The sequence below is a fragment of the Sceloporus undulatus genome, chromosome 4, assembly GCF_019175285.1.
Source record: "Sceloporus undulatus isolate JIND9_A2432 ecotype Alabama chromosome 4, SceUnd_v1.1, whole genome shotgun sequence".
NCBI lineage: Eukaryota > Metazoa > Chordata > Lepidosauria > Squamata > Phrynosomatidae > Sceloporus > Sceloporus undulatus.
In genome coordinates, this window is record NC_056525.1 from 146,946,261 (window position 1) to 146,966,460 (window position 20,200).

The 20,200-nt window shown below is 40.1% G+C and overlaps 1 protein-coding gene across 1 annotated transcript in view; it reads right to left on the minus strand.

Annotated features, from left to right (window-relative positions):
- The window catches only part of DNAH5 (dynein axonemal heavy chain 5), a 166,712-nt gene that overhangs the window by 77,996 nt on the left and 68,516 nt on the right, over positions 1 to 20,200 (minus strand). The window contains exons 29-41 of the mRNA XM_042465764.1: positions 19,130 to 19,329; positions 18,886 to 19,039; positions 18,484 to 18,647; positions 17,482 to 17,638; positions 16,420 to 16,632; positions 13,395 to 13,619; positions 11,859 to 12,031; positions 10,233 to 10,411; positions 8,667 to 8,854; positions 6,348 to 6,542; positions 4,667 to 4,801; positions 1,879 to 1,986; positions 774 to 927 (exon numbers count right to left, since the gene is read on the minus strand). Coding sequence (XP_042321698.1) covers positions 774 to 927; positions 1,879 to 1,986; positions 4,667 to 4,801; positions 6,348 to 6,542; positions 8,667 to 8,854; positions 10,233 to 10,411; positions 11,859 to 12,031; positions 13,395 to 13,619; positions 16,420 to 16,632; positions 17,482 to 17,638; positions 18,484 to 18,647; positions 18,886 to 19,039; positions 19,130 to 19,329 — 2,245 coding nt within the window. The remainder of the gene's footprint in view (positions 1 to 773; positions 928 to 1,878; positions 1,987 to 4,666; positions 4,802 to 6,347; positions 6,543 to 8,666; positions 8,855 to 10,232; positions 10,412 to 11,858; positions 12,032 to 13,394; positions 13,620 to 16,419; positions 16,633 to 17,481; positions 17,639 to 18,483; positions 18,648 to 18,885; positions 19,040 to 19,129; positions 19,330 to 20,200) is intronic.

Below are 20,200 nucleotides of genomic sequence, written 5' to 3' on the forward strand. Positions count from 1 at the left end.
ATATTACAACAATTTAAAACATGCACCTGAAAAGGATTTTAAAAACAGTTTAAACAGTATGATTTAAAACAAAAGAACACCCTCGTACAAGCTCTTTCCTCAAAAGCCTTCAGTTCTGAGACTCTGGCCTAATACAAATGAGCAACAAGTGCTGTTCTGGGGCTGAAAGTAGGGCTTAGGAGTGCGGAGCAACCACATGCTCCCAAGCCCTACTGTGCCATAATGGTGTGCCCCCATCTACACAGGGGCCACCATAATGACATACACGTGGCGCAGTTCCCAAATGGTGCTGCGCCACACAGACATCATCAGTGCACATGAGGATGCCAATGGCACTACGCATGCACCCTAAAATGAACCCTCCAGGAGCGGGTTCTTTTTCAGGCTCCCGGAGGCTGCGGCATTTGGTTGCTGCAGCCTCGGTGTGGGGCAGAAAGGGGCAATGTCTTGGCGCTCCTTTCTGCCCGTCTATATTGGGCCTCTGTCTCAATAAAAAAGTCTTCATCTGCCAATGGAAGGACAGAAAGAAGGAACCCTTCTACTAAATCAATAGTACCTTGACACAATTTTCAAAAATGTGCCTCAGCTTCATTAATTTTTTGTTCTTTTTTTCTTTAACATCTATTTTTATCTGTTTTTATCTATATTTCTTTTAATCTTTGTAAGCTTGTTTGAATCCCAGTCCTGGGGGAAAGGAAGAATATAAGCCAAATAAATCATTAAAAGATTCTTTTGCTGTTTCTGCTGTGAACAATCACAAATATGTACCATACCTGTCATGGATCTCATCAGTGTGTGGATGCAAGTAGTTTTCCCTGCCCCACTAGGACCCAAAGCCATCATGCCATGTCTCACTCTTTGTGTTTCAAAGAGCTGGATAACTTTCAGCCTCCATGGGGGGTGGTTAATTAAGCCAGCCTCTTCAACCTGTCACAATCACCAAGAATCACACCATTAACTATTTCCTTTACACAGAAATTACACAGAAATTGTGTTGAGGCATTCTCCATGAACATACATACAAGATGCATTTATAGGGCTCCATCCTGAATAGCTTATCTATGATTTTGAGGAGAAAGCTCAAGAGAAGGTATAAATACAAGACTTCACCTGCTTTATAAGGGGATTCCAACTGTGCTGAGGCTACAACTCACAATGTTGTGAATGTGTGAGGAAGCCCTCTTCCAATCTTTTCTATCATATGAGATGTTTGAACAGTGAGATAATAGAACTGACTCCAGAGGGACACTGAAGGCATGACAACCAGTGGCATAAAGATGCATTCTCACTGCAGATGTGGTCATGTGTGAAGTAATCTAAGACATTTCCCCTTTGCTATGCTCCTCTTGTCCACAATTCGCCACATATTTTAGCCTTTCCACAAGCGTTTCTGCTCTGGTGAACATTTAAAATGGAGTTTTAATTATAGTCATTCTTTTTTATCCACCGATTCTGCATCCAAGGCTTCAATCAACCGTGGTTTTTAAATATTTTTTAAAATTCCAAAAAGCAAACCTTAATTTTGCCATTTTATATAAGGGACACCATTTTACCAGGCTACTGTATATAATGGAGCTTAAACATCCATGGATTTGTATGTGCTCTTTTTTCTTTCCTGTTTTAGCATAAGTTTTCTGGGTTTCAGAGGGTGCTGTTTTTATGCCCAAATATAACCTATCTGACAAATATACTTATAAAACTGATGTAAAGAATCCACTAACTGGTATGGTTATTAATTTTTTGATAAAGCACCCACACATTTTTATTTTTGCACTGGGAATTCACATTTCGTAGAGCTTCTCATGGAATTAATTCAGTTACTGAGTGGCTAATTCAATCAAACTGAAGAAACAGCATATACATGTTTGCTAGCATTACCTGTTTGCTAATGGCAGCTTCAAGCTCAGGATAGCCTGCTTTGTCAAGCTGAATACTTGGGAAAAGATCTTCAATTAGACTTAAAAATAAGGGTTCATCTTCATCAATCTAGCAATGCCAAAAGAAAAGGAAAAAGAAAAAGAAAGGTTACTGTTTTCTTTTCCTATCATGCTTATTTACATGAAGATGCCTAATAATGATACCTTCTGAAGTTACAGTTGTATACGTCATAGAAGAGTGTCAGTATGCACACATTTTCATGGCACTACTGATAACATTCATGAATAAATTCCAGTTTCAATAGCCTGAAGAGGAAAGATGGGATGTTTGTAGGCAAGAGAAAGGATAATGCAAGAAAAAACAGAGCATATCCAAGGCAAGAAAGGAAAAGAAACAGATAACTTAAAATGAAACTGAACACTTGTGGTAAAGGAATCCTGGTCCATCCCTAATGTGTGAGGAAATGCTTTTGTTTTTTGAAGAACGAAAAATACATAGTAAAGTCCACCAACTTTCGTTGATAGCTGGAGCAAAACCAGGATATTTTGCTATCTTTGGAAAAGTACGTTGCCATCTCCACATCCCACATAGAGAAGCAAACTGGACTGGTATTTGGAATTTACTTGAGCATATTCAATGGGTTTGGTTCCTGCTCTACAATCTATTTTAATACAAGACAGGAAGAGAATAGCAGGGGAGTTCTAGCGTCTGTCACCTGAGGTTATTGCTTCACACTGCCAAAAGATAGGGCTGGCCTTGATTCTAAATATATTGGGAGTGAAACACTCCATTTCAGGAACCATTTGGCTAACAGCTGTCACTGAAAGCAAGACAAAAGGATATCTAACAAAAGTATGGCATGCAAAAGTGGCTTAGAGAGAATCAGGGTAAGAACACATTAAGTAGTGCCAAAAGGGGGCTCTAAAGAAGTCAGGAAAATAAATAGTTACTAGCTGGTCAACAGAATGGGGATTTGACATTCCCAGCTTTTTAAAGCAAGTGAGAAGGAATACAACTATCTGTTGAAAAAGTTACTTTGAAAGATTTTAAAACAAAGAAATTGTGCTTCTTTTTTATATAATATTTTTATTCAAACACAAAAACTTTTTATAATATAAAACCACATATAGGGTTACAAATGAGACAAATACATTGCTACATCTACACTTATAATGTCCAAACAACTACTTAATAAACTAACTTATAAAGACAAGGGTTCACAAGCAGTGTTGCCAACAAGCCTCGAAGATAGTCTCCAGAATGTTTTACCAAAATCCAAAATCCCCAGAATTCCCCAATATTTACAGGAATATTCAGTCAAAATCCCCAGAAAGAAATTAATTAAATTCCCCAGATCCCATGGAATTCCCCGGAAATTGGCAACGCTGTTCACAAGTGACTTCCAACTTGCCAGTTTGTGATTATAATTATCTATTATCTCTATTCCTTCTCTAAAATATTTTAAAATTAAGTAAATTCTAAAAGCAATCATAGTTATTTCTAGAGGACACAACTATCTAATAGTACATTCTACTATTCTACGAATCCTAAAATAAATGATTTCTCCCATTTCTTCTTCCAATAATTAATCACTAATGTCTCTTCATCCTTCTTAAAATATACTTATTACATGTACTATTCTAATTTCCTTTCCCATTCAGCATCCCATTATACAAGACTACTGAATTTACATAAAGCAAACACTAATCCTTTCTTAAGACTTATTCCATTATTGTTAACATGCAAATAACAGTAAAAACTAAAATGTGTTACACCAATGATAGAAAAATACAGCAAAGCAGTTTTTTAACAAGCATAAAGACATAGCACCATGATGAAATTGGAAAACACAGTAATTAAAACTCGCACCTTCTATCCAACTAGCAAACCACAAGAAAACAATTATGACCTTTATGTCCTTTTATTTCCAGAATTACTAAAGTATTTTCTCTCTTTCAACCTGTATCAGACTGAACAATCTTTCTAGTATTCTTTTTAAGGGAGAAAAAAATCTTACTTTTCTGTACCCCCAAATGAACCCATAAAGATCCTCCTTTCCAATAACTCTCACTAGCAACGATGCTTCCATGTCCGGGATTTCATGCTTGTGTTTTCCAGGAAGGGAGACCTGAAGTAACCTGGCATCTGTAGCCATGAACACAGCTCCAACAGATATTCCAGTACTTTCTTCCCCTTCTCTTATAGGGTGTTTTTGTCTTTGTCTTTTGTTATTCTGCTGTGCTCTAGCCTCTACCCTTCCTCCCTTCTTCCATTCCTGTTTTCTCTCTTCCTTCCTGTATACATCATTGCCATTTTTCTTTTCTCTTGTCCTCCTAGCTAGTCTCTTCTATTACTAGTCTCTTATACCCCCAACTTTCCTTCAGACTATTGCTCTAGTCTCATTCCTAACATTTTTCATACTTTTGTTCTTCTCCTTTCTTCTCTCACTTTCTTCTTTCTCTTTTTTCCTTCCCTGATTCAGTATTCACAAGTGTTCCAATGTCTTTAGCTATCTGGTTAGCCATATTTCCATCTCTTTCCATGCCATCCTGATGCCCCTATCCAAGCTCTGGATGAGGCTATTGAAACTTGGCATCCACACCTAACATACTTTGGAGGAATTGGGCCTTCCTGGGAAGGCACCAGAGAACTAGGAAAGCAGGTCATTGCCATGCAAAAACACAGTGGTTGCTAACACCAAATCACCATCTACTTCACCCTTGATGGCAGAGGAACCTAGAGATTGGCTTCCACAGATATTATCAGTGTACAGCCATTTTATGCTTACCAGCTTAGAAAGATTCATATCTCTGAGGACACGCATTACAATAGTAGATTCTGTATCTTCAGGGTTTGATCTTTTGGCTGCTCCCAAGGTCCTCAATACTGATAATATATTTCTCAAGCCAAAATCATAATGTACCTAGAAACAAGCCAAAAGATTTTAGACAATTTAACATAAACTGGCATCAACGATGGAAAAAGGCTTGCTAATCTTTTCAGGAAAATACCTGATTTAGAGTTCTATTCAATTTAATGCCTTCCCTACAAAGGAGAACTTGAAATGGAGTTGTTATTTTCGGTGGCACTCCTGCAATCTTTTAGTGTAGCTAAACTATAGAAACAAAGGAGTTTGATACCACTTTAACTGCAATGGCTCCAGCTAACAGAATCCTTGGATTTTTAAGTGCTAGATAATACCTTGGGCTATAGTTCAGTAAAGGGCATTAGGGATCTCTAGCAAAGTAACTCAACAAACTATAAACCATAGGGTTCAATGAGATGGATTCAAGGCCATTAGCGTTATCAAGCTAATATAATTCTGCAATGTAGATATATTCTTTATTGAGTCTGGTTCTCCCTTCACCTGGAAGCATATGTACAGTAATAAGTAATAATAAGCTAGGCCAGTTTAGTACTTGGAGGGGAGATTCCAGGGAATACCAGCAGCTGTAGGCTATACTCAGAGGAAAGCAATGGCAAACTTCCTCTGAATACATCTTGCCAAGAACTATCTATGATAAGTTCTCCATAAGTCTGAGTGAACCTGAAGGACATAATAATATCACATATTATTGCTTAAATCTAAGAAAACTTAGGCGGGTTACAAACTGCCATATAGTACGCGACGAGTGCGTACTAGGGTTAGGAAGGGGCGGTGCTTCCGCACCCCCCTAACCCTAGTACACGCTCTGCGCACACAAAATGGTGGTGGCCATTCCACACAGCTGCTGCCATCTTGACATAGCAGATGTGCTGCGTCCGCACGTTGCACCCCGGAAATGACACCGCGAGCGCGTGACTAGCGCCTCGCGGCATCTCTTCCAGGGCCTGAGAAGGAGCGCGATTTCCGCGCTCCTTCTCTGCAGCATCCGGGAGCCGCATGGTTTAAAGGCTGCGGCTCCCAGACGCTGCAAGCAGAGGTGGAGCCAGACCGCCACTTTTCGGCGGTCTGTAACCCGCTATAGAAAAACCAAAACAATAGAGGGTTGGGGGCATTATTTCTTGGATTTATTGATTCTATCTTACAAACATTGAGGGGGAAAAGACTGTGTCCATGAGTCTAAGACTTTAATATTAGTTTGTTGGAAGTTTTCTAAGGTAGGAAATTGAGTCTTTTGTGTGCTCTCAAAACAAAAAATACATCTATATCTATCTCTATATCCAGTAGCAGCTGGTGGCTTCCATATCAGTATAACAGACATTATATTAGCTACCCAAAGCACTCATTTATAAGTCTAGTACCTTGGATAGCTCTTTTAATGTTTGAATGAAAATCCTGAATTAATTTAGCACACTGCCTGATATGGAAGCCATCAGCCACCACAGTTTCTGTATCTATTGTATTGTGCATATGCCATCCCCTGAAAGTTTTCTAGCACTACCAACAATGAACATCATCTACACTGCTGCTAATTGTTCCATTTATCAGTAGAATAAAACTTTTGATATAATATAAACATTTCTACCTGTTTAGACAATTGCTCTTCACAGAGTTTGTACAGAGTAAAGAACTTCCTTGCAAGAACAATGTTATCAATGAAACCACAGCTAGCCAGTTTGACACGGATGATGATCTGCCGATCAGGAACCATCATTGCTACTGAGCGGAAGTTGATCTTCAGGTTTTCAGGCAGCTCTTGACGACCTGCGTACCCAGGGTTCTGATGAACAGGTAATTATCAGTTGGGCTGCTGTTCATATCAGCTTCAACATTTGCTTAACAGGCAAATTTCATACAATTTCCCCTGCAAGTTCTACAACTGACCCTAAACCTTTCCCACATATTTCCTACATATGTCTCTTGGTTGATAGTTTATAAGAGATCTGCCTTGTAAGAGCCCTGGTGGCGCAGTGGTTAAATGGCTGTACTGCAGCCACTCGGTCAAAACCGTAAGGTTGTGAGTTCAATACAGTGCACCTGTGTTATATGCGGCTTTTCACATATGTGCAAAGCTGCGCAGGAACGTGCAGGGCGCAAGAGGCAGCACATCCCATTAGAGCCAAAATTCCATGGGAAGATGAAGGCAAGAGACTTGTATACCCACTACAGGTAGAACATTCAGAGTTAGCAGCAATGTGGCTTCAGTCTTCTGGTTTTGAGGTTTGTGGGCTTGGATTATGATCCCATTATTTGTTCTACCTACTTGATCAACAATCCAAGCATGGCTGTAGGAGCAAGGGTTGTTTGGGGAAATGGCCATAAAGGCCTCTTCCCTCTAGTCTATCCCTATGCGATATAAAGGGGCCTCAGTGGTGTTGTGACCTTCTCTTCGTTGTTTTCCTCCTTCAAGCCCTTTCCTTCTGTTACCATTTGTTGATTAATGGGGCTGAGAAGTAATTTCACCTATTCCACACATAGCGCTACGGAGTTGTGGTGGTTTTTGCCTTCCTCATAAAATGCAATATATTTTTCTTGCTTGCTGTTTCCTAAACAAACCACATTTTCCACAGCTAGATAGATGCTTTGTTGTCAGGAAAGGACCTATTCATGAAGAATAAGGAATTAGACCTCTTGATGGACAGGACTCATGGACCAGCTTTCATGTGGTCACTTTAAAGTGTTGGCAGTTTAGTGGCCCATGTGATTTCCATGCTGGTACACTTTCAGAGGCTCAATATTTAATTTGAACTCTTTTGAATTCAGTGTCAGCCACTCCATCCAGTTGTCCCTTAAGGTAGGCTCAAGCTGCCAGCTCATGTACTCCTGCCCTATTAGAACCTACTTATATAAACTTTTTGTACTTTAAATATTTACATATGTATAAGGGAGGTGATGGGAGATGGCAGGGGGACAGCGGTGGCAGCGGCGACAGCTGTGGCTGTGCATTGCAGATTCAGCAAGAGCGCGGGAACCAAAGGAGAGGAGGCATCCATGATGCTGGTGACATTGGCAACGTGCAAGCGGACAAGGATTCCAACACCAGCTGATCACCAGCTGGCAGGAGACCACCTTTGTTCTTGGCCAGGGCGGGGGAAAAAGTTTAAAGGGGCTTGGGTGCTTTAAATGTGCACATATGCTTTCTGCCGCCGGTGCTGAGCGCTTCAGCTGCGCAGCTGCGCATCCGCCAGCCAGCAAAAGAAAAAAAAGCCCCGTTTTTGGCCGCCCGTGCGGAAGCTGCCTCTCTCTTTGCAGCGTCCTCCGAGGTGGCGGTATGGAAACTGCGGGTCAGAAACGGCCCCAGGTGAGGCGTCTTCACTGCCCCCAGTGTGGAAGCCCCATACACCTGAGCCACGCCCCCGGGGTGGGCGGTCTGGAGGCTCCGTATTCAGCAGAATACACCTCCAAGACGTCTTCCCCTGCCCGTCTGTATCCCGCCAAAGTGGCACAATCTTCCTTTCAATAAACCAAAAGGATATAATCTGCAATTGGTTGGGGTTTTTGTCTATTATTTTTAAAAAATAAATAAATGATGCATCGGCATTTATGACTCCAAGATTTTAATCCACAATATACTGAAGACAGACTAGTGGGTGACCCATGCCAAATCTGAATTAGTCAAATGAGTTCAAATTAAACATTGGGCCCCTAAAAGTGTACCAGCAACTCTTTGCTTTTCTGAAGCCTAGATCTTATGTGATGTACAATCTCTGCATATTTTATCTGCTGAGTCTGGCTGCTGATGACAGTACAATCGAGGTGATACAAAGCATTTTTCTCTCAACACCAGCTCAAACGGTCCTCATGGTTTTAGAACAGATTACACATTTATTTTATGAATTAAACCAACTGAAACCAAGTTTTGGTGAACTGAAATATTCCTTCCCAACATCCTCAGCCTACTTACCATTGTCAAAAAAAGCCCAAATTCAGGATTCATTTTCACATTATCACCATCGGTAAAAATGAAACTCTTCTTCCTTTCCTTCTTACATGTCAGTACAATTGCAATCTGCTGTGCCGCCACAGATAGCACTGGCAAATCTATGCGGTTGAACTCGTCAAAGCAGCCCCATGATCCAGACTGAGCAAGACCTTTGATCAGGGGGAGGAAAAGGCTGAGGTTAAATGGGGCTAATTCTGTGTCCCTTTTACATGAACAGATATCAAAAACACCACAAATCATTGTGCTTTCAGGTATCAAAAAGTCTAATGAAAGCAGACTCAACACTCACACAGCTTCAGGTTCTTAAGAGATTGACATCTGATAAAAATCAGCTTTAGCACAGAGCTGAGCATCTTCAGAGGAAGCGATGGACAATTTCCTGCCACAAAAACCCTCTGGGAATTGCTCAGATTGCCCAGAATGTCACCCCTAAATATCAGTCCAGTTCAGGTTTTGAAAACCTGGGCTTTTCTTTATTTTTAATGTTAACTGGAGTATAAAACCTATCTAGAGGGTAAATCATCACTCCTGGAGACTTTCAAGACAGATAATTTACTCTGCTTCTGCCAGAAAAAAAAAAGTGTGTTCTGAAGAAGGTAAAGCTGCAAAAACAGCCTGGAGGCTGCAGCCCATGGTTATACCACTCTAAACATGCCCAATCTCATCTGATCCTGGAAGCTAAACAGGGTCAAGCCTGATTAGTACTTAGATGGGAGACTATCTGGGAATAGTGGGTGTTGTAGGCCTGAAGGCTGCATGGAGATCCTCCCAAGGCCACGCTTTGTCCATTCCTCCTTCCTCAGTTTGCTTATACAATCATTCTAGACTCACTGAGAAAGCAGGAAGATTTGAGGAGAGGCTGTTGAAGTAGATAGCTTTTGGTTCCTTTCAACGCCATAGTCACATGGTATCACCTAAAGTCACTTTATCTATTACTGAACCTAATTGTTTCTAATGAATCATGTTATGGCCTGCAGCTTTTATGTAATAAGATTGCTAGCAACAATTAACCCAGAAGTGATTCAAACCAAAGACCAGGAACATTCTATGAGCCACGTGAATAAGCTACAAGAACTGGAAAAATCCATGGGAATAAAGCTTAATTTTTAAACACAGCTTGGCAAATGAAATTTTGTGAGAAATAAAGTATTGTGTAATGGCAACTGAGAATACCATGCACAGGCCATTTGGGAAAATAAATTTCTTCAGACATTCGGCTCCCATTCATTTATAGTACATTTACATTCCACCCTGTGATCAAGATTCTTTGGGCAATATATGTGAAAATTGTTCTGGGTTGTTGTTTTTTTAATGGAAAATACAATTTTTAAATGGAACAGCACAACTATCATATAGCACACAAAACAAGGACTGAACAGTGACACAAAACCATTCCATTTTTTCAAATTGTTTCAATTGTCTCATTTTTACACACAAAGCAACGTCTTAACACACACTTTGGTACAACTTAAAACTGAATACTCAGTTTTATAAAAACAGAGATTCCATAGCAGAAGGCAGCCTGACCTTTAAAAATTCTCCCCAGTCCTCGAAAATCCATCTGATCTGAACAATTGAAGACCACAACATATTTTCCAAGGCATCTTCCCATGTCTTTTGTTGTTTCTGTTTTGCCAGTTCCTGCAGGTCCAGCCGGTGCTCCTCCCATGCTCATCCCTAAGGCTTGAGCCAAAGTAATATAGCACCTATGATGAAACGAACTTATATAAGCATCAATGTATCACCAAACAGCAGCCACATTCTATTTAATAGTCAGCCATGTTCTTTTTAAGTTTCATCTTTACCAAAGTACTAAAAATGGTTAATTAACTATAATTAGATCAGAATGCTCTTCAGACTCTAAAGGCTGAAACTAATACAATGATCACCATAAACAGCAATAAAAATATGTTTCATACACTTTCTAGGAGTGTTAACAAGGCTGATATATAATTGTTATTCATATTCTTCAGTATGACTTGAAATTTTATTTTTTGCAGTCAGCTGACCGTAATAAATCATCACCTGACCATAATTTATTTATCATCAGTTGACCATAATAAAGATTTGTAATAATAAAGAGCATGCTCTTTATTTAGGTCTTTAGGTCTTTAACCTAAATTTAATTCTTTGTCAGGACTATAACAGACTCATTGAACCTATGGGAATTTAGAAAATAGCCACCTAATTTCTATTGATTCAGTAGATCAGCTCTGACAGATAATAACAAACAGATCTCAGCCTTTGCGTTTTACAAAGTTGTAGCTTTCAGAAAATGAAGTTCTTTGCATTTTCCACTTCTGCTGGAAATGCTTGAAGAAAATTTAACAATAAAGCTTTTCACAGCCGATGCTAATTTTTAAGTTACTCTGGTCAAGCACTAGGAACATACTAATGATTGGCAGATGCACCCAGATCAATTCTGGTAATAATTCAGAGTTACCAGATTGCTGGACATTTCAGAGTCAGTAGCAGATTGAATGCTTAAACCCTATTGCGCAGCATTATAAATCAATATTACATCCCACAATATAGGGAAGAGATGATTTATGGACTGCAGGTACCAAATGTCTATTAGGTAGATCTATTCCAGATGGAAAAGTAGATTATCTCACAATTCACAATGGTGCACCATGGCCTCTGTCTATGTTTTAGTGTTCCTTTTGCTGTGTGATTCTCTTTACTTAATGCAGTGTACCAGACCTGATGTGCCCCATCACCTCTGGTACATTGCATTAAGTAAGAAGGACCACAGGGCAAAAGGAACACCAAAACATAGTGCACCATTGTGAGTTGTAGGATAATCTACTTTTCCATCTGGAATAGATCCACCTAGTAGACATTTATTACATGCAGTTCTTAAATTCTCTCTTCCCTATTTCTAAATTCATAGAAAATCTGCCAAGAATCCTGAACACATCAATGGTACCTTGGAATCCCAGAGGATGAAATATGGCTTCTTTCTTTTCCAATGTCCTAGATGTTCTCTCATTGAAGCACAAAAGATTACCTCTTTCTGCCTTGATTTCCACCTTCCACCCTTCTGCTCTAATAAACCTGAACAAGACTCTCAGATAATAAGCTGCAGAATGATATTGGCATACAGAGTATATAATCCTTCAAGCAAACTGAATGGCATCAATTATTCCTTACCTATCTGTTAGAGGTGTAATGACAAGCCTGTCTGTACAGCCCAAAAATTCATTTTGATATGTGAAGGTGACATCTGTGATGTTAATCATCATTTTGTCTGCATCTTCACTGAAATAAAACCTGCATTGCTTCAGCCATTCAAAATCTGTAGGACTCTTGATATGCATACGACACTAGGGACAAAACAAAGGTTTATGCCACTAAATGAATGGATGTGCATTCATTTCATATTTGGAAGCAGCAATTTGTAAAAAAAATACAGAAATTGCTGGAGACTCGAAACACTTTAGTTGTTTAGGTGCTTTGGAAAGGCAGAACAACACAAAACCAAAATTTTAAGTTAATTTTTGAGATATCTTAATAAAACTGATCACAATAGGTTCCTTCAAAATGTAAATTTATAAACACAAATGGACTGCTATCTTGAACCTGGAAAAAAAGATTCTGAAAAATGGCAATTAAATGCAACTCAGATGTCTGTGAACAGCAGCAAAAACTAGCATTTCTTTATCAGTGAGATAAAATTGGATAAACAGGCAGGGAGAGAAATTATAGATTACAGATATACAGAATATTCACAATTTTTCTCATCTTTAGTAGGAAAGATATACAGAATATTCACAAAGTCCACCACTGCAAGAATTTTCACCTTTATATGAGAGTGAGACGACTACCATTTTTCTTTGTCAGCACCAACAGTGACAGAAAAAGTTAAAATTTGTATTTTATATGGGGAAATTCCCAAATTTTGTAAAAAAAAATGTACTTTACACAAAAGCAAGGATTCCCTTGCATAGGTAAACCTTTGCAAAACATTCATCAGAAATTTAGCAAAAACTCTTACAATCATGTTAAGTGGGAGAGCAACTTTTGATGTTTTCCATTCTCCCATGCAAGTATGAGATAAACACAAGTTCACATCCTTATTACAAAGGTGGCTTGTTTTGCTAACATAATATTAAGATTTAAGTCAGAGATAGCCTTGTTTCTAAAGCCATTCTGCCTAATATCAAAGAGACAGAAAAATCAACATAGAAGAAAGATTTTTCCATAATTATTTTAATATTTTAAATAAAACATTTACGGAGAACAGACACAACTGTTCTCTTAAGCCGCCAACACTTCTCACCTATCCCCAAAACCATACTGTTTAGAAAAACCCCAGGGAATCTGAAACTTGACCACCATTTCCCCCCTAAGTATTTAATACATTTTTGTACCTCACACAGGTAAGCTCAGGGCAGTTTACACAGAGCCTGAAGTTCATTTGAAAAATTTGTTATATGTGTCATTACAATAGCCTGTCTCCAAAAAAGAATAATTTGTCATAATTAGCTCTATGAAAATTTTTAAGTAATTTGTTAAATTGGTCATTATATTTCACAAAACAATGATGAAAACATTGCCAGGACTGGTCACCCAATCCAATCTTCAGGTGCTAGGTAATTAGAATTAGTGACAATATGCAAATGCACACAGCACTTGAAACATACATCTTTCTTCTTGTTAATAACAACAAATAGGAAAACGTTTTACCAGGTCATCAAATATGTCCCGTTGGTGCACATGAATTGTGATTAGTGTCTCGTATTTAATGCGCTCTACAGGGCTCAGATCCTTTGTGGTCATGTCGATCAAAGTATTAAGAAGATCCAGGAAAAACTGGTTTGTTTTCTGCATGATCTTCTTGTCATATTTTGCATTTGTCAAAGCTTCTTCAGCATCTCGTGTCCAGATCATTTGAATCCCCAGCAAGCCAACCTTGAAAAATATATATTTTTAAAAAAACACGTTATTCAGTACCTTTCAAAAGTCCAATTTGATTATCCTGCAGTACAACTTACTATGTTTTAAAAACAAGGATGTCTCTCATTTGCAGAGCCTTTAAAGTTCCCACAATTGGGACTGACAGTGGGTTGCAGGACTTCTTTCTCCCAACTCTGGCTCCCAACTACAAAGCATCACTCTCTTACACACACACACCACCACCACCACCACCACCACCACAACAACCTTCACCACCTGAAAAGAAGTACATCACTAAAAAATAAGACAAAATAAGAAATATATTTTCAGATAGTTGCTTTTGCCATAGGGGAGGGAGAGGCTTGATAAGTGCCTAATGTCCCTTGCTTAGTGCCAGTAGGAGGCTCAGTATGTGTGTAAGTAACATGGAGACCATTTAGCTTAGGCCCTATACAGACAGGCCAAAATAAAGCTGCTTCAGGTCACTTTGGAGGTATGGTGTTTCAATGATGCATGCATCCTAAGAGTCTGGAAGCTGCACCAAAGCTGCACTCCAGTTCTTAGGACTAGACCATGGCTTTGGTGCGGCTTCTGGACTCTTAGGACGCATGTATCATTTAAACAGCATACCTCTAAAATGACTCGAAGCAGCTTTATTTTGGCCTGTCTGTATCAGGCCTTAAAGACTTTTTATGCCTGTTTCCAATGGTTTGTTGTTGGCACAAAGGAGTGCTATTGCTTGATCTGACTGGATACTTTATATCTGGCAGAAGAGCTCCATCCTGTGCAATACTGATCTCAGTCTGATGTTCACCTCTTTCTTTAGGAGAAAACTTTGTTTCCATTGACTTCTTTAACTGTTATTTGTGCTTTGCTTGCTTGGACAAAAGTGAATGTAATTCTTCTCTATCAGGGAGAGAAGAGTTCCAAAACTAAGCTGATTCCATTTACTGGGATTAGATACTCCCTTGAGCCAGCATAGTGTAGTGGACTGAACACTGGGCTATGACTTTGGGGATCAGGGTTAAACACCCCCACTTGGCTATGGAAAAAAACTGTATCACCTTGAATAAGTCATTCTCTCTCAGCCTCAGAGGAATGCAAAAGCAACACCCCTCTGAACAAATCTTGCCAAGAAAACCCTGTGACAGGTTCACCTTAGAGTCACCATAGGTTGGAAACAAGATGAAGGCACACAACAGCAACAACAAGTTACTTCTTCTCTCAGGGATAAAGGGAAGGGAGAAGATGGAATGGGGTATTCTCAGGAAGATAATCTTGCTTACCTGCTGCGGTGCAGTGTTCCAGAAGGGAAGTGGATGGGGACTTCTACAGAAAATGTATTAAGTAGGAATTATGATTCTAAAGTGGGGCCGGGGGGGGAGGCTTTCTTACTCGAGGTAAGAAGCAGCAATAAAAACTTTACAGATGCAAATATAGAAATTATTACTCTGATTTAAAGACAAATGCTCCTCACCAGAGGGAGAAAACCTGAGTCCAGATTACTTGTGTGCCTGATATGTCTACTGTCCAGGTGCTAACCACTTACAGGAAGCCTCAAGGCCCCTGTTTCTCCCTTTTTGGGGTGTATTGCCTCTATTTGGAAAGGATACCTTCAAATAGAAGACTTCCGGGCTGAACAGACCAACCCTGTCTTTGCCAGATCAGGTCCGCACGCCATGGCCCTGATCTGGCCTTTCCATTGCACAAAAAGGAGCTGCAAAAAGCTGCTGGCACCATGGCTTTTCAGAGTTTCTTTGGCACTGCATCATCTGTACACAGTGCCAGAAGAGCGCTGTGATGCTGCCCACTATGTGGTGGGGTACGTGGCATCACACTGGCATAGGGGCAGAGTTGGGGTATGCATCATGCAGATGCCATGTCCCCACTCTGCCCCGATGCCATTCTTTATCATCGGTCTATCGAGTCTGTTCATCTGATAGTCCTTCAGCTGACTGCTCTCCTCTCCTCTGTCCAACCTTAGCCATGGTTGAAGGTTTAATTTGCCACCAAACTTAACCATGCTTAATACAAACCATATTTTGTAGTTAATAAAGATATATAGCTAATCTCAGAAACATAAAGGCCTGTTACAGACAGCCAAAATAAAGCTGCTTCGAGTCACAGTGGAGGTATGGTGTTTCAATGATGCATGCGTCCTAAGAGTCCAGAAGCCACACCAAAGCCACACTCTAGTCCTTAGGGCTGGAGCGTGGCTTTGGTGCGACCTCTGGACTCTTAGGACGCATGCATCATTGAAACACCATACCTCCACTGTGACTCGAAGCAGCTTTATTTTGGCTGTCTGTAACAGGCCTGAGTAACAGTAAATTACAGCTTACATTGAAACAAGTGAAAAAAGAATAGCAATAAGAGTTACTTTTAAAATCTCTACCCATAAACTGTTTTTCTAATCCAAATCAGTTTTGCTCATTCTTGGTTTGTATTTTTTTAAACAAAAACAAAAACAAAACTTATTATGGCTGAAAATGTAGATAAACCTGATGAACAGTTCTACATGCAACTAACTGTGGTAGTTAGTAAACCATGAGTGAAGAAAAATGGACTGGCAAGTTAACAAAACCTGAGAAGTACATTTATTTTCCACACAAGTATGGAGCCCATATAACATGAAATTAATGTTGTTTCACAAGAACCCAACCCTGGGATAAGAGCTAAAGTAATACAACAAAGTCTTGGCAAAAGTATTAATATGTCGCTTAATAAGCACTGCTTTTTGTATCAATGCAGACCTTGAAAAATTTGGGCTATCATAATATTCCTATTTGAAGGAAAGAACGGAAAAGAAACTTGCCTGAGCAGGGAAAGAAGAAAGAAATTCTATTAACTGAAAGTCTGATTCCTGAATGCTCGCAGCTGCCTGTCGAATCACCAGATGTAATGAGGCCTGAGATTCCTTCAACAGAGCATTCAGCCAAACCTCCACATTTCCTTCTGCCATTACAGGCTTTTCCAATTCAATTGTCTCACCTTCCCGAGAGGAAATGGAAAGTATCCGATCATAAACCTGTAATCAGTGAGAATCCTTTACCAAACACTTCAGAGGTTTGCATTTTTCACAAGGTTGTTGTGTTTCTAGTGGAAAAAATGTTGTTACATTTCTAGTGGTTACAAGTTTGAGCGAGTGAATGAGTGAGACAGTGGGAAGAGAGGGGAAGCAGAGGAGTCTGCCACTGCCAAGCAGCCCTTTTTGGCTCATGGTATACAGGCCTGTAGGGGGGAGACAAGTGGGTGAGGCAGCAGGAGGGGTGGGTGGGGCATGCCACTGCCCCCCAGCAGCCCCCCACACCAGGTGACACCACTGATCTCACCTATGGACTATGTGTAGATGCATGATCCAGAACCCTGCTTTTTAGCATGTAGAATCTCAGAGAGAGCCTCTATGTATAATGAAGACTCTCCAGAATGTCACTCTGAATATAAGGAGAGTGAGGCTGCATCCACACTGCAGAAATAATCCAGTTTGACACCACTTTAACTGCCATGGCTCAGTACTATGAAATTCTGAGAATTGTATTTCGTGAAACATTCAGTCTTCTCTGTCAGAGAGCTCTGATGCCACAACAAACTACACTTCCCAGAATTGCATAGCATGGAGCAATGGCAGTTAAAGTGGTGTCAAACTGCATTATTTCTGCAGTACAGATGCAGACTGAAAATTGAGGGGGCAAGTCTACAGCATCTTCCTGCTCCCCACATATTTACTTCTACTGGCTTAGAATGCCTGAGCAGGGCTCAGTATTTTCATTCCTCACTAGGCTATACATTTTATATAGGAAATAACTTTCTGGTACTTGTACGTAGGAAATTGTCAGATTTTGGTCCCTTTATAGGATGATGATAGAATCACACAAACCTTTTCATGGAATTTCACAGATTTGATGTTATCAAATACATTTAGCAAATGAGCCTGGATTGTATGAGAATCTGAAGCCTGGCCCAGGATTTCCAAAAGAGCAGGGTCTGACACAAAGAAGAAACGAGGAAACGAAAGCCGCTTTTTCTCCAAATACCTGGATTTGAACCAACAAAAAATAAAACCTCAAGAAATGGAGTAAATTGTGTAAGTTGAGCTTCATAATATCCTGTCACTGATCAAATAAAGATGAGAATTCTCAAATGAGAATGCATCATTAGTCATAGAAGTTGAGCCAAATCCTATTCCCAGGGGACTTAAAATGCTTTGATGATACTGCCTAGCATTGCAAGCCATTTGTTGCATGAACTAATGAAGGTTGCTTATTTCCCAAACATACATAATTTAAATGAGAAGCTAGCAAGCAAAAGCTAGAGCCATGGCGAGGACTATTAAATGAGCCAGAAGTCCTCTTATTCCTGTAACTACCTCCAGTGTCATTCAATTTTAAAATATTTCACATTTTGTTAAAATAAATATTATTATAAGAAGATCAACATGGGTCTCCAGAGAGCATAGTTTAGCACAAGGATGGGCAACTGAGACAGATCCAGGGGTCAGTTTTCATCTTCACACCCCACCCTGTCTTTGGTAGCAATGTTATTTTGTATGAAGTAATGGGAGCATATAGGGAAAGCAGCATTTGCCATTTGGGAATGTAAATAACCCCAGATTGATTTATTGTGATTGATTGTGCATTATGGGCCTTGGGGATGCTTTGGGGTACCTTAGGAAGCTGGTGGGGGAAACAGGGACTACATGCAGCCTATAGGCGGAATTTTTCCACACCTAGTTCAGAATTATACCTAGGATTTAGTACCCATGCTGTCTGGTGGCTCTAGGATTTGTAAACTACAAAAAGTAACTTCGCTAAATTCTGCTTCTGAACATTTTCATCATCAGATCCCCACTACTCAAGGATTTCTTCACTAGTAGACTCACCCTGTAAGAGACTTTTGACAAATTTCCAGTTGATCCAACAGATGGGGGAGAAGCTGTCCCATGGTTTCATCTCCAACACAACACTGGACCACATTTGGTATTTCGTGGGCCCTGGTCATAATCCTCACCCATGATTTATCAATATTAGAGAAACGCTTGGCTTCCTGTTTAAAGATACAAATGAAAGGGGCGTCTCAATATCAATAAAATCTATACTCAGTATGTAGTTAACTCAATATTAAAGTCATTCCTCACACTATTCTTTAGTAACCACATGTTCTTTACCTTCAGCTGTCTGTTACACCTTCAGCTGTTTATTACACCATGAGGGGTAATGGTTTTTAATGCTTGGATTGCCTGAACACATCCCCAGATTCAACAGGACCAAGTAAAGTTTTGTACCTTTGGAAGCTGTTTGGCAATGTCCCCACCTACAAAGACTGCCTCTAAGTATATCCACAAATTCTGTACTGTCATCCAGTTCTCAATGATGTCAGTTGTGTTGGACAGGTATTGTACCCACTTCTGGATCTGAGCCTTGAAAGGTGTGTTGTACCTGAAATAAATAACATATTTAGCCTAGGTATTAAAAAACTTTAAGTAAATATATAATTAGAAGGTGGTGTGGGAAGGTTTTCTGTATTACCTGTTACTCATCAGGGACCCCAAAACCATCAGGCTGTCCTCCATGCTTGCAATTGTTTCAGAAGTGCTGTCTCCCCTCAAGAGCAACTCCCCACGAGTTTTAAAGTTGGCAAAAGTAAATGTTTTGTTGTCCCACTCAGCAATCACTTGTTTCAGCTTCTGTTCAATGTCCTTCTCTTTCACTGCACTGATGCAGATATCCTACCAAATCAAAGCCATAATTAATGCAGAGAATTTGACAACTTCCTGCCTAATGTGTGGAACATTCTGTAATGCAGTGATAGCAGATTAGTACACTGCTTAGGAAGGAATGCGTAAGTTTTTATGAAGAATTATGATGAAAGGATGGGCAAATATATTCCTGGGGGTTACATGCAGCCAACCAAAGCTCTTTGTGTGTGTGTCCCTACTTCCCCATCAATTCCCTGGGACTGCCCCTTTTGCTTCCAAGAGCACCAAATCACCTTTTAAAAGGTCACATACCCACCCCACATACACACATTGTTTAACAAAAAAGAATCAAAATGAGAAACATGACTGCCAAGGTTGGGCTTGGTTTTTAGCATTTTTAATTATCGGTGCAATCTGTGCAGCCCCTACACAACTTGGGCCCTGTCTGCCCTGTCCAGAATACTCCAGAGGCAGCCCAGAATATTCTGGCCCTAAAGGTGCCCCAACGTACCCCCATTGCCTGGCACTCCCATTGTGAAGACCACATGGCTGGGCACATCATTCTGCCCTCAAAGTGAGTAACTTGTGGCAGCAGTGGCTGTATTGGGTGGCACAGTGGGACACATTGTAAACAGCAGCCCAGCACAACAATGGAGGGCTCCTGATCTTCTGAGAAGATTCAGAGTAAAATATGAGTTATTTTAATTCATTATAAGGAGAGCATATTCAGTTTAGTGCTGAATGGGCTGGACATTGACCGGACTGTTTGCTCCGGAACAGGAGTGTGGGATGTGCATCATCCAGACTGGAGGGGATGATTTATTTGGTCCATGCCCACAGGAGCTTCCAGTCTTTAAAAATCAGCCAGCTGAGAGCGGCTGGACCTGGGCTGCATGCAGGT